The sequence below is a fragment of the Saimiri boliviensis genome, chromosome 17 (assembly GCF_048565385.1).
Source record: "Saimiri boliviensis isolate mSaiBol1 chromosome 17, mSaiBol1.pri, whole genome shotgun sequence".
Lineage (NCBI taxonomy): Eukaryota > Metazoa > Chordata > Mammalia > Primates > Cebidae > Saimiri > Saimiri boliviensis.
Window position 1 is genome coordinate 2195761 of NC_133465.1, and position 15859 is coordinate 2211619.

Consider the following 15859-nt stretch of genomic DNA (forward strand, 5'->3'; position numbering starts at 1 on the left):
GGCTGGGATTTGCAGCTGGTATCTGAAGTAGGGGACAGTCCTGTGGGACTGAACCCTTAACCTGTAGGATCTGTGCTAACTCTGGGTAATTAATATAAATATGAGAGTTCAATTGTAAGACTCCCAGTTGGTATCTGGACAGAACTGGTTTTTGATATACAAAAAAACCCATACAATTGGTGTCAGAAGTGTTGTAAGTAAATACAGCTCAGACATAGTAAGACATATGTAAAATGGAAAACAATATTTAGGTTTTCCTTAACTGTGCAACAGACTTTATTAAAAAATATTCCGGGCCCAGCATGGTGGCTCATGCCTGTAATCCCAGCACTTTGGGAGGCTTAGGCAGGTGGATCACGAGGTCAGGAGTTCACTACCAGCCTGGTCAACATGGTGATACCCCGTCTCTAGTAAAAATACAAAAATTAGCTGGGCGTGGTGGCAGGCGCCTGTAATCCCAGCTAGTCAGGAGGCTGAGACAGGAGAATTGCCTGAACCTGGGAGGCGGAGTTTGCAGTGAGCCGAAATTATGCCATTGCACATCAGCCTGGGTGACAGAGGGAGACTCCATCTCAAAAAACAAAACAAAGCAAAACGAAAAAATATGTATTCCACCCAGGCGTGATGGCTCATGCTTGTAATCCTAGCACTTTGTAATCCTAGCGGAGGCAGGCAGATTACCTAAGGTCAGGAGTTTGAGACCAGCCTGACCAACATGGAGAAACCCTATCTCAACTAAAAATACAGAATTAGCCAGGCGTGGTGTTGCCACCAGGGAGCTGAGATCAATCAAAACTACAAAGAGATATCATCTCACTCCAGTTAAAATGGATTTTTTTTTTGAGATGGAGTCCTGCTCGTTTGCCTACTGAGTACAGTGACACTATCTCGGCTCCCTTCAACCTCTGCCTCCTGGGTTTAAGTGATCAATCATGTTGAGCATCTTTTTATATAGCTGTTTGCTAATTGTATGTCTCCTTTTGAGAAATGTGTATTCAGATCTTTTGCCTATTTTTAAATTGGATTATTAGCTATTTTCCTATTGAGTTGTTTGACCTCCTTATATATTCTGGCTATTAATCCCTTGTCAGATGAGAGCTACTGTTTGTTGAAATGAAAATGAAGTTGTAATAACCATAGTTCAGTATCTCTTATTATTCTAAGTACTCTTTCTCCCAAGATTCATATTTCTTTAGTTTTTTTTTTCCTTCAACTTCTATTTTAAGTTATGGGGTATACTTGCAGGATGTGCAGGTTTGTTACCTAGGTAAATGTGTGCAATGGTGGTTTGCTGCCCAGATGAACCCCTCCCCTTTGTATTAAGCCCGGTATCTATTAGCTATTCTTCATGATGCTGTCCCTCCCACCACCCCCCTAGTTCTTATCTCAAAATGCTAAATTTAATAATTCTTTGTAAATAAAAATTCTAACCTCCTCGCCAGTGAAATCTAATGACAGTCACGAAACTAGGACTCCATTAGGAAAATGTCTAGGAGTTCATCAAGGAAAGATTCTTCAGAGCGTTCAGAATATAGAATTTGGGTTCCAGGATATCCTGACCCGCTAAATGTATCGTGACCCACTAATTGTGTCATGTCATCTCTACATTTTTTTCCTTTATTTATACATATATTTTTGTTTCTTAAAAAAATTTTTTTTATGGAGATGGGGTCTTGCTGTGTTGCCCAGGCTGGTTTCAAACTCCTGGACTCAAGTGATTCTTCCGCCTCGGCCTCCTGAAGTGCTGGCATTACAGGTGTGAGCCACCAGGCCCAGCTGCCTTATATCTTTTATTTCAATTCCCACCATTACTGACCTTATGTAGGTGTTCCTTATCTCTAGCCTAGTCTATTGCAATGGCCTTTAACTATTTTCTCTGACTTTTTTTTTTTTTTTTTTTTTTTTTTTTTTTGAGACGGAGTTTCGCTCTTGTTACCCAGGCTGGAGTGCAATGGCGCGATCTCGGCTCACCGCAACCTCCGCCTCCTGGGTTCAGGCAATTCTCCTGCCTCAGCCTCCTGAGTAGCTGGGATTACAGGCACGCACCACCATGCCCAGCTATTTTTTTTGTATTTTTAGTAGAGACGGGGTTTCACCATGTTGACCAAGATGGTCTCGATCTCTCGACCTCGTGATCCACCCGCCTCGGCCTCCCGAAGTGCTGGGATTACAGGCTTGAGCCACCGCGCCCGGCCTTCTCTGACTTTAGTCTCTCCCTGCTTCACATCTGTTCGAAAACATATAATGTTTTCCCTTCATGGGAAAACACACAAACCCCAACTTTTGCTGCCCTTTATTGAGCATTTACTGTGAGTCAAGCACTAAGAGCTTTCAATATTTATCTTATGTAACCAAACAACAGTGAGTCCTGTAAATTAGGCATTAATTATCTTCTTTTTCCAGAAGATGATGCAGACTCAGAGATGATGTAATTTACCTGCCTAGTAAGTGATGCAAAGATTCAGTCATGGTTTTCAAGTTCTTCCACCGTCAGGCTACAGCTTATTTTTCTTGTCTTGTTTCTACCCAGTGTATTTTCCCTCTTTGCTTATTCTAGTTGCAGTAGACAATTGCCTGTTTCCTAAAATGCAATATACTTTTCATCTTTTGCCCTTTGATCATTCGGTTTGTGTATCAGTCAGTCTCTTCTGTGTCTCTCTTTGTCATGTTTCCTTATTGAAATGCCATTCCCCCTGACTGTTGAAATTCCATTTACCCTTTGAGGTCATCAAACCTTTTTCAAAAGAAAAAAAAGAGTGATCTCAGAGTGAACCTAACAAGTGATCTCAGAGGATAGGTCTGGGATGGATAGAAAATGTGGTTAGGCTGGGCATGGTGGCTCATCCCTGTAATCCCAGCTCTTTGGGAGGCCAAGGCGGGTGGATCACAAAGTCAGGAGATCGTGATCGTTCTGGCCAACATAGTGAAACCTCATCTCTACTAAAATAAAAAAAAAATTAGCTGGGCGTGGTGGCACCTGCCTGTAATCCCAGCTACTCAGGAGGCTGAGGCAGGGGAATCACTTGAACCTGGGAGGTGGAGGTTGCGGTGAGTTGAGATCACACCACTGCATTCTAGCCTGGCAACAGAACAAGACTCCATCTCAGAGGAGAAAAAAAATGAAAATGTGACTGGGTACAATGGCTCACACCTGTAATCCCAGCCCTTTGGGAGGCAGAGGCGGGTGGATCACTTGAGGTCGGGAGTTTGAGACCAGCCTGGCCAACATAGTGAAACCCCATCTCTACTAAAAATACAAAAAATTAGCCAGGCATGGTGGTGGGCACCTGTAGTCCCAACTACTTGTGAGATTGAGGCAGGAGAATCACTTGAATCTGGAGGCAGAGGTTGCAGAGAGCCTAGATCGCACCGCTGTCCTCCAGCTTGGGCAACAGAGTGAGACTCCATCTCAAAAAAAAAAAAAACCCAAAAAAAAACAAAGAAAGAAAATGTATATCAAGTAAAAAATAAGAAGGACCAGGACCAAGCAATGGAAGTATTCAACACTCAGAGGTTACATGAAAGCAGAAGGGTTTGCAAGGGAGATTGGAGATTGGTAAGAGTAGAAAGGAGGTAACACAGGAAAGTCACGAAAGTGTAGTTTTTAGCAGAAAAGAAGGCCTGTGTTTCAAGAAAAAAGTAGTCACTTTTATAGAACTGTTGAGAGACCTAGAAGGATGAGAACTGAAAAGCATCCACTGATTTAGCAATACAGTAGTCATTTGTGGTTTTTACAAGAGCAATTTCAGTAGCATAGTTGGGCAGAGGACAGAATAGACTAGGTTGAAGAATGAATGTGAGATGAGGAAATAGCGATAGTACTTCTGAAAATCTTAGCCATGAAATGGGGCAGAGAGATAGGGCAATAGTCCAAAGGGAATGTGGCTATCAAAAAACGGTCTTCTATAATGATGGAAGAAATCAGAGTGCTTGTAACACTTTTCAGGACCCTCCTTCCTTTGATCATCCTCTGTTCCAAGCCCTTGGAGCACTTCTCAGCAAAGAAGGAAAAATGTCAGCAGTGTTCTGGGTTACAAAACACACACAGGCACACAAATATAGACACACATAGGCACACATGCACAAAGGTAAAATGAGAAGGTGAATACAGTAAGTTTGAAATAAAGTGTTAGAAGAATTACTAGCCAGATAGTTTCTATATTCTTAATAAAATATGTGGCAAAGCTGTAAATTAAAATTACCTAGAAGAGGCAGGAAATGGCACAAAGGGAGCTGCCTCCACCTCCCAAAGTGCTGGGATGACAGGTGTAAGCCACCACACCCGGACTAGATACAAAATTTTTACCTTAGCTTATGAGACCCTGAATGACCTGACTTCTGTCAACTTCCGTTTGCTGACAGGGCTTCAATCATACTGGCCTTTCAGCTCCTCAGAAAAGATAGTAGGCCAGTATTTTTCCTATCTTGAGGCCGTGTGCACTGGTCCTTCTGCCTGTAATTCACTTTCACCTTCCGTGATCACTTGAAATCCTAGTCCTTTACGTTTCAGATCACATGTCATTTCCTCAAAGAGGCTCTGTTGTCACAGTGTTTCCTTTTTCCCATTGCAATGACATTTATCACAATTTGTAGTATTTTTAGTAGTATATTTATTTGATTGCTTGGCTCCATTATACTGTAATATGAGTGCAGAAACAGAAGCCATATGTTTTCTTTATAGTTGTTTATCTACCACTTTCTTTTTTTTTGAGATGGAGTCTTCCTCTGTCCCCAGTCTGGAATTCAGTGGCCTGATCTTGGCTCACTGCAATCTCTACCTCCTGGGTTCAACCGATTCTCCTACCTCAGCCTCCTGAGCAGCTGGGAATACAGGCACATGCCACCACGCCCAGCTACTTTTTGTATTTTTAGTAGAGAAGGGGTTTTACAATATTGGCCAGTCTGGTCTTGAACTCCTGACCTTGTGATCCACCCACCTCGGCCTCCCAAAGTGCTGAGATTACAGGTATGAGCCACTGTGCCCAGCCCCCTAAATACTGTTTTTTTTTTTTTTTTTTTTTTTTTTTTTTTTGTTGTTGTTGTTGTTGTTGTTGTTGTTTTTGAGACGGAGTTTCGCTCTTGTTACCCAGGCTGGAGTGCAATGGCGCGATCTCGGCTCACCGCAACCTCCACCTCCTGGGTTCAGGCAATTCTCCTGCCTCAGCCTCCTGAGTAGCTGGGATTACAGGCACGCGCCACCATGCCCAGCTAATTTTTGTATTTTTAGTAGAGACGGGGTTTCACCATGCTGACCAGGCTGGTCTCGAACTCCTGACCTTGTGATCCACCCGCCTCGGCCTCCCAAAGTGCTGGGATTACAGGCGTGAGCCACTGCGCCCGGCCCTAAATACTGTTTTTTTTTTTTTTTTTTTTTGAGACGGAGTTCCGCTCTTGTTACCCAGGCTGGAGTGCAATGGCGCGATCTCGGCTCACCGCAACCTCCGCCTCCTGGGCTCAGGCAATTCTCCTGCCTCAGCCTCCTAAGTAGCTGGGATTACAGGCACGCGCCACCACGCCCAGCTAGTTTTTTTGTATTTTTTAGTAGAGACGGGGTTTCACATGTTGACCAGGATGGTCTCGATCTCTCGACCTCGTGATCCACCCGCCTCGGCCTCCCAAAGTGCTGGGATTACAGGCTTGAGCCACCGCGCCCGGCCTCTAAATACTGTTTTTTAAGCATGACAACAATGAATCAATAAATATAATTTGTTGGCTGAGTGGGAGACAAGTGGGGAGGATCTCCTGAGCCCAGGAGTTTGAGACTCCGTCTCTGCAAAAATTTTAAAAATTATCTGAGCATAGTGGCACATGTCTGTGGTCCCAGGTACTTGGGAGGCTGAGGCAGGAGGATTGCTTGAGTATACTGAGTGTTTGTACCACTGCATTTCAGCCTGGGCAACAGAGCAAGACCCTGTCTCAAAAAATTAAAAGTAAAATAAAATAAATAAATAGAAATTCTCTATAAGAAGAGAGAAATTATTTTTAAAAAGAAGCAAATGGAACCAAAGAAGATATACCTATGGCAAATAAGCACATGAAAAGATGTTTAATATTTCTCTAATAGTTATTAAGTATTAGGAAAATGCAAATAGTAATTAGTGTTAGGAAAACACAAATTAAAATAACAATGAGACGTCACTACACACTTATCAGAATGCCTAAAATAAGAAATAGACACAATACCAAAGGTTTGTGAAAATGCAGAAAAATTGGATTTCTTGTACATTGCTGGTGGGAATGTAAAATGATACAGCCACTCTGGAAAATAATTTGATACTTTCTTTTTTTTTTTGAGACAGAATCTCGCTTTGTCACCCAATGGTGTGATCTTGGCCCACTCCAACCTCTGCCTCCTGGGTTTAAGCGATTCTCCTGCCTCAGCCTTCTGAGTAGCTGGTATTACAGGTGCCCGCTACCACGCCTAGGTTAATTTTTGTATTTTTAGTAGAGACGGGGTTTTATCATGTTGTCCAGGCTGGTCTCGAACTCCTGATCTCAAGTGATTTGCTTGCCTTGGCCTCTTAAAGTGCTGGGATTACAGGTGTGAGCCACCATGCGTAGCTAATTTGATACTTTCTTATAAAACTAAACTCTCACCATGTGAACCATATGATCTGGCAGTTTCACTCCTTACTGTATACCCAAGAGAAAGTAGAGCATATGTCGACATAAAAAATGTACACATGAATGTTCATAGCAACATTATTAATAATAGACACACACACACACACACAAATGGCCACAAAATGGAAACAACCCAACGTCCATTAATTGGTGATGTATAAGCAGAATATGGTATATCTACACAATGAAATATTATTCAACCACAAAAAGAAATGAAGTACTGATGCATGCTACAGCATTGAAAACATTATGCTAAAGCCGGTCACGAAAGGCCACATACTTTTTTTTTTTTTTTTTTTTGAGATGGAGGCTCACTCTGTTGCACAGGCTGGAGTGCAGTGACGCAATCTCAGCTCACTGCAAACTCTGCCTCCCGGGTTCAAGCAATTCTCTGCCTTAGCCTCCCGAGTAGCTGGGATTACAAGTATCTGCCACCACGCCTGGCTAATTTTTTTTTTTTTTTTTTTTTTCTGTATTTTTAGTAGAGACAGGTTTTCACTATCTTGACCAGGCTGGTCTTGAACTCCTGACCTCATGATCCACCGGCCTCAGCCTCCCAAAGTGCTGGGATTACAGGCATGAGCCACCGCGCCTGGCCAGGCCACATATTATATTATTCCATTTGTATGAAATGTCTGTAATAGGCAAATCTATAAAGAGAGAAAGTAGATTGGTGGTTGCCTAGGATTGGGGAGCATATTGAAGAAATGAAAAGTAGCTGCTACTAGGCATGGGGTTTCTTTTGGGGGTAATAAAAGTTCTAAAATTGCCATGTGTGGTGGACATGCCTGTAGTCTCAGCTACCTGGGAGGCTGAGGCAGGAGGATTGCTTGAGCCCAGGAGTTTAAGTCCAGCCTGTGCAACACAGCAAGACCTCATCTCTTAAAAAAAAAAAATGACATATATAATAAAATGAAAATGTCCTAAAATTTATTGTGATGATGGTTCACAACTACGTGAATGTATTAAAAACGGCTCAATTGTACCCTTTAAGTGAGTGAAATGTGTGGTAAGTGGATTGTATCTCAGTAAAGTTGTTAACCAAAAATTTTTAAATGAGTTTATCAAGATTACAGGATATAAGCTCTATATAGAAAAGTTAGTTCTATTTCTATATGCTAGCTAGAAATTAACAATCCGAAATTGAAATTAAGAAAATATTCTATTCATGATAGCATCAAGAAGGATAAAATAGGAAGAAATTTAGCAAAAAAGGTACAAGACTCATACACTAAAACTTGTGGAACACTGCTGACAGAAATTAAATAAAATTGGTTCACACCTGTAACCCCAAGCCCAGAGGCCAAGGTGGGTGGATCATCTGAGGTCAAGAGTTTGAGACCAGCCTGGCCAACATGGTGAAATGCCATCTCTACTAAAAATACAAAAAATGAGCTGGGCATGGTGACGTTCTTGTAATCCCAGCTATTCAGGAGGCTGAGGCAGGTGAATCTCTTGAATCCAGGTGGCAGAGGTTGTAGTGAGCTAAGATCGCACCTCTGCTCTCCAGCCTGGGAGACAGAGTTGAGACTCCATCTCAAAAAAAAAAAAAAAAAAAAAAAAAAATCTCAATAAATGGAGAGGCAGTCCATGTTCATGGATTAGAAGACTCAATATTGTCAAGATGGCAGTTCTCTTTAAATTGATCTATAAATTCAAAGTCTATTATCAAATTTCCTTTCTTTTTCTTTCTGGAATTTGACAACCTGACCCTAAAATTTACATGCAAACAAAGGACCTACAATAGCCAAAACACTTTTGAAAAGGGAGAGTGAAGTTGAAAGTCTTCATACTACTTGATTTCAAAACCTACTATAAAGTCCCAGCTATCAAGACCATGTGGCATTCCTTCAAAGCTAGGCATATAAGTCAGTGGATCAGCATTTAGAGTCCACAGAGAAACCTTTAAATATATGGTCACTTTATTTTTGACACAGAAACATCCTTAATCCATGATTTCTCGGCTTGTAAAAGCCCCAATGTAAAACAGTCTCTCACAGTGTGTGTGCTGCAGTATCACTCAGACTGCGTTGCAGTCAAGCCAGCGAATGCATCACTGTCTGCCGGGTAAACTGCTACGTCATCCTTGGTGTTTGGCATGTTACAATGCTGGGATCAGTGTGGGCTTCTAGTTGGATTTTGTGCCAGGTATGTGTCTATGTTGGACACTGTTCATGGTAGATTAAAATGGGGATGCTTTAAATTTGGATGAATGAATGTGGCTTTTTATTTCTTGTATTCTAATATTAAAGAAAGATTGTGAGCAGCAGCGTCCATAAAAGATCTGTGTAGATCCCTAGCTTTGCTTTTGGACCTGGGTATGCTGTGTTAGTGTTTGATTGTTGTAGAAACATCCCTTTGGTGAAAGGAAGCGTAAACTTGATTACTGATTGTGCCTCTTTAGTATATTTTTCTGATATAGTTGAGTGCAAAATAGTCTGCCTTATTTTACACTTAGTGCTTAATTTGCATTTTTGAATGTTGAACTTGTATAACAAGTTCTTTTTGTAGACAGATGTGTGTAAAATTGAGCAGCTTCTCATCTGTGGCTACTGTAACTGTCCTGAACAAAGGCTGCAGTGCTCTGTTTTTGAGACAGGTTATTCTGGAGGGACATAAGATAGAAGGGCTCCTCTGTGTCTGCTCGGTTCTTTAAAGGAAAAGTAACTTGACTAACTCAATGGGCATTGGCACATTGTAGAAGGAATGATGCAAAGTACAGACCAGAGAACAAGCAGGACTTCCATTTTATTATTATTGCTGGCTGTCATATATATTTGTATGTGACAGGCTATATTTTATTATAGCCTGATTGAATTGCTTTCAAATTTGGGCAGCTTGAGTCTTTACTACTTAAGTTGTCCCAATGTCCTTAACATCAGGGTTGGTTTGTTGTAATCCTTTATCTTCTCTCTGATTATTTAACTTCTATCTATGCTCCACGTCATTTGTGTACTTCTGTTTTGGAAGGTTTTTCTGGAAGTTTAATATATTCTCAGCATGGTTGGCATCAGATTGTTTACTAGCTCTATCTAGCATTTTGATGGGAAAATATTTTTTATGGTGCCCGATTCAGGTTAGATATGACTTTGGTGTACAGACCTGAGGACTTGTCACAGAAAGCTGTCATTCTATAGATTCTAAGCCTTTAGGGTTTTTTGCCATTGCTTTTTCTCCTAATACACAGAATATCATGAGCATCTACTTAAGTAAAAGCTAAAAACAGGACGATGTTACAATATAACATTTCAGCTGGTGTTTATTTCTTTAAGAGACATGTCTGTGACAAATTTGCTTTCACAATAATATATGTGTCTCAGTAAGTAGTCTTTCTAGGCAGGATTTTTCTTCCCTGCTTAAACCAGTTTAGACCTCCAAAGTATTTGTCAGGGTCCCTTTTCCTTTTAAGGGTTTAACCCACATCTTTTCTGTATCCCTTTCGTACCAGCTCCGTTCTTACTCTCAAGCTTTGGTGCATAAAACCTTCGTTTAGGTGTCTGTCTGTACCACTGCTTTGGCCTGAAAATTAGAATTGTGGCTTACACTGAATTCTAAGTTCCCTCGTAGTGGCATGTTTCCTTTCTACCTGCTTGCTTTCTCACTTGACCTGCTTTTCCCCACGTGCAGTCTGATAGTTGGTATTATTTGTGTTGATTGGATCTCAGAAATTACCTATTTAGACGGTGCTGTCCTCCTCCCTCTGGATTTCATGACCCCATTATTTTCTTGGCTTAATTGTTCTTGTAAACTTTGTCTTTTTGCTCTGGGCTTTCCTTGTCCTGTGCCCCTGGCAGCCAGGAGACGCAGTGGAGCTTTTCTCTGTTGACTGTCAGAAGAAAGTGACTGTTGTTGAAACATGTTTGCTGCAACTAAAGCAGAGCTGCTAAAATCTACTTTCTAGTTACACAAGCTTTTAGATTTCTCCCCGGCTCCTCTCAGTTCCCTTGGGAAGTCAACTAATTTTGTGTGTAAGCTATGCGTGTAGAGGAGAGAAGATCCAAAAAGAAGAAAGGTGGGGAAATAGGAAAATTGGGAACAAATTCGACAAAAATACGACAGTTTGAGGCCATCAGGAGTATTTTAGTCTGACTGAAGCAGGGCCAAGAAGTAGGCAGAAGGCATAGTAGCTCTTGTCCTCCTGGGTTTTAAGCCGCTGCAACAGAAGGAGGAACTGCAGCTTGTGTTTACAAGGCCGAAATCTGAAGAAAAGGCTTCCATTCCTTTGCCATCTTGATATGGAGGGTTCTCCAGAGGAAAATAAGGAAATGAGATATTACATGCTTCAAAGGTAAGTGTTAGGCTACCACATCTGGGGAATATATATATATATATAAACTGGTAAGGTACTAACAGCTAAGACCTGAAATTTATTTGATTTGATCATTTTTTTTCTATCTTTAAAAAATGAAGGCTATTTTGTTTTAAAGAAAACGAATAAAAAGGGGCATATTGGCTCCTGAATTTCTAAACCTTTATTTTGCATTGAGAATTTGAATAAAAGATCCCTGAGCCCGTGTGTGATATTACAGCTATGGTGAAAACAAGCACCCCATGCAGACCTTGCTGTGCTATTATTTCATGAAGGGAACCTCAGATGTATCAGATTTATTCCCTAGATTTGGCTAGTATTTCCAGTGAAGTCTCTTCATCTGCTGTAATGGAAGGATATTGGTTCTTTGTAGTGTGTAGTTTTACAGAAAACTTTTTTAGAATGTGTCTGGGGCTAGGAAAGGTGCCTGCTGTAATTGTTCTGACATGTAGCCAGACTAGAGTTGTTGAGGATGCCCAACTCCTTCACTTTGAGACCTTTCTTATTGCCGTTTGAACCCAGGCTGAGGAGAAAATGAGTCAGGCCTTCTTGGGCCTTCTTCAGGCCTCGCTGCAGAGAATTGACATAAAGACCTCACTGCAGCCTCGAACTCCTGGGCCCAAGTGATTCTCTGACCTCAGCCTCCTAAGTAGCTGGGACTATAGGCATGCACTACCATGCCTGGCTAATTTTTTTTTGTTTTTTTTCTTTTTAAATTTTTTCTAGAGATGAGGTCTCACTATGTTGCCCAGGCTAGTCTCAAACTCCTATACTCAAGCAATCCTCGCACCTTGGCCTCCAGAAGTGTTGGGATTACAGGCATAAGCCACTGTGCCTGGCCTCCCTCCAATATCTTTTTTGTTTGCATGCTTGTTTTTATAATGTAGAGTTTTTAAAGAAAATTACTGAAAATTCAACTAAATTTCGGCAAAGACAGAAAATGAAAAACACTGAGTTGGCAAAATCTGTCTTTAGGTCATCTTCTCCTTTTCTGTCCCGTTTTTTCCCCCCAACTACCTCTGTAATTGCCCCCTCCCTTTTTTTCCCACAATTTCTTCTACCTTTTGAGAGGATAACCAAGCAAAACTTCCACTTGAGAGTTAAAGAGGTAAAAAAAAAGTAAGTAAAAAATAGCTAGGTGCAGTGGCATGAATCTCTAGTACCAGCTACTCTGGAGGCTGAGGCCAGAGTATTGCTTGAGCCCAGGAGTTTGAGGCTGCAGGGAGATATGTTCCTGCCACTGCACTCCAGCCTGGTCAACAGTGAGAACCTATTTCTAAAACTTTTTTTTTCAAAGTAACTGAGGTGTCATATATTATGTATAATCTATGTTGTGTGTGTGTGTGTGTGTGTGTGTGTATGTATATGTATATATATAGTATCAAAAATTTTTATGTATATACATGTGTAAATACATATTTAAAAAATGTATATATAGGCTGGGCATGGTGGTGGCTCATGCCTCTTATCCCAGCACTTTCTGAGGCCAAAGCAGGTGGATCACCTTAGATCACACATATATAATGTGTTTTATGTATAACATTGGTTTTTGTTTTTTTTTTTTTTTTTTTGAGACAGAGATTCGCTCTTGTTACCCAGGCTGGAGTGCAATGGCATGATCTCGGCTCACCGCAACCTCCGCCTCCTGGGTTCAGGCAATTCTCCTGCCTCAGCCTCCTGAGTAGCTGGGATTACAGGCACGCGCCACCATGCCCAGCTAATTTTTTGTATTTTTAGTAGAGACGGGGTTTCACCATGTTGACCAGGATGGTCTCGATCTCTTGACCTCGTGATCCACTCGCCTCGGCCTCCCAAAGTGCTGGGATTACAGGCTTGAGCCACCACGCCTGGCCTATAACATTGTTTTTATATAAAACCTCATGCCTATACATATAGAAATAAAACATGCGAGTATAAATATCTCTGTAAGTATATATTAGTATATAGTGTCTGAATGTTTGTGTCTTTGCCAAAATTTATATGTTGAGGCCAGGCATGGTGGTTCATACCTGTAATCTCAGCACTTTCGGAGGCTGAGACAGGCAGATCACCTGAGGCCAGGAGTTCTAGACCAGCCTGGGTGACATGGCGAAACTCTGTCTCTACTAAAAATACAAAAATTAGGCTGGGCGCAGTGGCTCAAGCCTGTAATCCCAGCACTTTGGGAGGCCGAGGCGGGTGGATCACGAGGTCAAGAGATCGAGACCATCCTGGCCAACATGGTGAAACCCCGTCTCTACTAAAAAAAAAATACAAAAATTAACTGGGCGTGGTGGTGTGCGCCTGTAGTCCCAGCTACTTGGGAGGCTGAGGCGGAAGAATTGCTTGAACCCAGGAGGCGAAGGTTGCAGTGAGCCGAGATTGTGCCACTGCACTCCAGCCTGGTGCCTGGCGAAAGAGTGAGACTCTATCTCAAAAAAAAAAAAAAAAAAAAAAAAATACAAAAATTAGCTGGGCATGGTGGCGGGAGTCTGTAATCCCAGCTACTCGGGTGGTTGAGGCATGAGAATCAGTTGGACTTGAGAGACGGAGGTTGCAGTGAGCTGAGATCGTGCCACTGCACTCCAGCCTGGGCTGGAGTTTTTGTGTTATATACACACACGAAATGTCTATATTAAAATCTAATCACCACCATGTCAAGAAGTGAGGCCTTTGGGAGGTGAGTGGGTCATGGGGCAGAGCCCTCATGAATGGGATTAGTACCTTTATTTTTTTTTGAGACGGAGTTTCACTCTTGTTACCCAGGCTGGAGTGCAATGGTGCTATCTCGGCTCACCGCAACCTCCGCCTCCTGAGTCAAGCAATTCTCCTGCCTCAGCCTCCCGAGCAGCTGGGATTACAGGCGTGCGCCACCATGCCCAGCTAATTTTTGTATTTTTAGTAGAGATGGGGTTTCACCTTGTTGACCAGGATGGTCTGGATCTCTTGACCTCGTGATCCGCCCACCTGGGCCTCCCAAAGTGTTGGGATTATAGGCGTGAGCCACCGCGCCCGGCCCGAGTCTGCTTTAATTTATTTTTTCTTTCTTTATTTTTCTTTTCTTTTTTTTTTAATTTTTGGATTTTTTTTTTGAAACAGACTTGCCCTGTCACCCACCTCCCTCCCTCCCTCCCTCTCTCTCTCTCTCTCTCTCTCTCTCTCTCACTCTCTCTCTCACTCTCTCTCTCACTCTCTCTCACTCTCAGGAATCTTTTCTATCTTTTCCAGTTGTGGTCCCTGATCCCTGCCTGTGGCACAGCTTGGGGCAAACTTGCACATGTTTCAGGCAACTTAAACCTTCTTTTCTCATGCTAAATTCTTCCCTCTCCTACTCTACTGGTTAAGGACAAAAGAAACCGGCCCAGCCTCCAGTTTCCTTCATTTCACTTCATGGCTATCATTCTAGTGGAACAGGAAGAATGGGAAAGTGTAGCCTTATCAAGTTATTAGGATGCCAGAGGTTGAGACCTTCATCCAGAGACAAAAGGAAACCTCATAGTAGGCCATCGCCCCTGAAGGGAAAACATGCAAAGTGGCACCAGTACCCACCTAAGGTCAGAGACGTCTGACACTCTTTTAAGACTGGACCCCAAAGTGAGATGATCCAGGGATCCTCCATACCTCAACTTTTCCAAAGGGGACACCCTAGGCAGAGTTCTGACATCTAGTATTAAGCCCTCCTTACAGTTTTCTCTTGAAGTTGCAATGCTGTTTGACCCATATTCTTTGGAATCTGGAGTTTGCTGTTGAATGGGAAAGTGGGATGGAGTTGCATGTATCAAACTGCCATGGAAACTGCTTTATCTGAAATTTTGGCTCTCAGCCTTCATTGGATTATCTACTGGGGCAAGCAAAGTAACAACCCCCAGGCTTCTATTGCTGTCTCATGGCTTCAGGATCCAAGGTAAAAGCCATTGAATCTTCGTTTGTGTGTGTCTATATATGACTAAATGTGTTCATTTGTATGTATACTTATATGTTGTGTCTACCCAAATTGGCTTATAAATAAAAGAGTGCTCATAAATAACCTTAATAAGTCTAAGCAATTTTCAAGTTCACGTGACTTAAGTATAACTTTACTAAACAAGCTGGCTTTAACACTATTAATGAAATAAAAATACAAATGCCTTCAAAATTGTCAGAATGCATTTTTGTCTGTATCTGATATTTGTCTCTGCTAAATATTTTGACATGTCAGTGTTTGGCCTAGGAGGTTGTGAAGCTACTAACTCAGCTCAAGCAAAATGATCTTGGTTTGTGTGCCTTTTTTTTTTTTTTTTTTTTTTTTCTCCCAACAAATGAGACTAATTTCATATTGTTAGCTAAGTCTTGTGAGTTACTGGCAAAAAAAATACTAATGTATTTAACTTTAAGGCTGTTACTTAGGTTTAGGTGAGCAGTTTATGTTCACTGGCTATTAACATGGTTAACAAGGAAATAACTAACTTTAAATGATAGTGTCTAATATCTCCTTTTACAGAAGTAAATTAAATAAACTGTTAAAAATGAAGGAATTGAGGATGGTGAATGGGGTAAATGTTTTAGGTAAGCTTTTTGTGTTAATTAAAATCTTGACCAGGCACGGTGACTCATGCCTATAATCCCAGCACTTTGGGAAGCCAAGGCAGGTAGATCACTTGAGATCAGGAGTTTGAGACAGGGTGGTCAGTGTGGCGAAACTCTGTCTCTACTAAAAATACAAAAATTAGCTGGGCATGGCGGTGTGTGCCTGTAATCCTAGCTACTTAGGGAACTGAGGCAGGAGAATTGCTTGAACCTGGGAGGAGAAGGTTATAGTGAGTCGAGATAGCGCCACTGCACTCCAGCCTGGATGATAGAGCAAGACTCTGTCTCAAAAACAAAAAAAATTCATACAATTATTTTTGATGCTTATTGAATATCTGGGTCAGTTCCAATTAAGAAAGAGTTGTGATATAGAGAAATACA

The 15859-nt window shown here is 41.6% G+C and overlaps 1 protein-coding gene across 20 annotated transcripts in view; it reads left to right on the plus strand.

Annotated features, from left to right (window-relative positions):
* ACACA (acetyl-CoA carboxylase alpha) overlaps positions 1 to 15859 on the plus strand; it is a 328649-nt gene that overhangs the window by 98024 nt on the left and 214766 nt on the right. For 2 of the 20 annotated variants that reach the window (XM_074388051.1, XM_003929068.4), the window contains exon 1: positions 8788 to 10912. The exons of 17 other annotated variants lie outside the window; for them this stretch is intronic. In XM_074388051.1, the coding sequence (XP_074244152.1) occupies positions 10860 to 10912 (53 nt within the window). In that variant the 5' untranslated portion in view covers positions 8788 to 10859. One more of the 20 variants, XM_074388052.1, reaches the window with a different exon arrangement.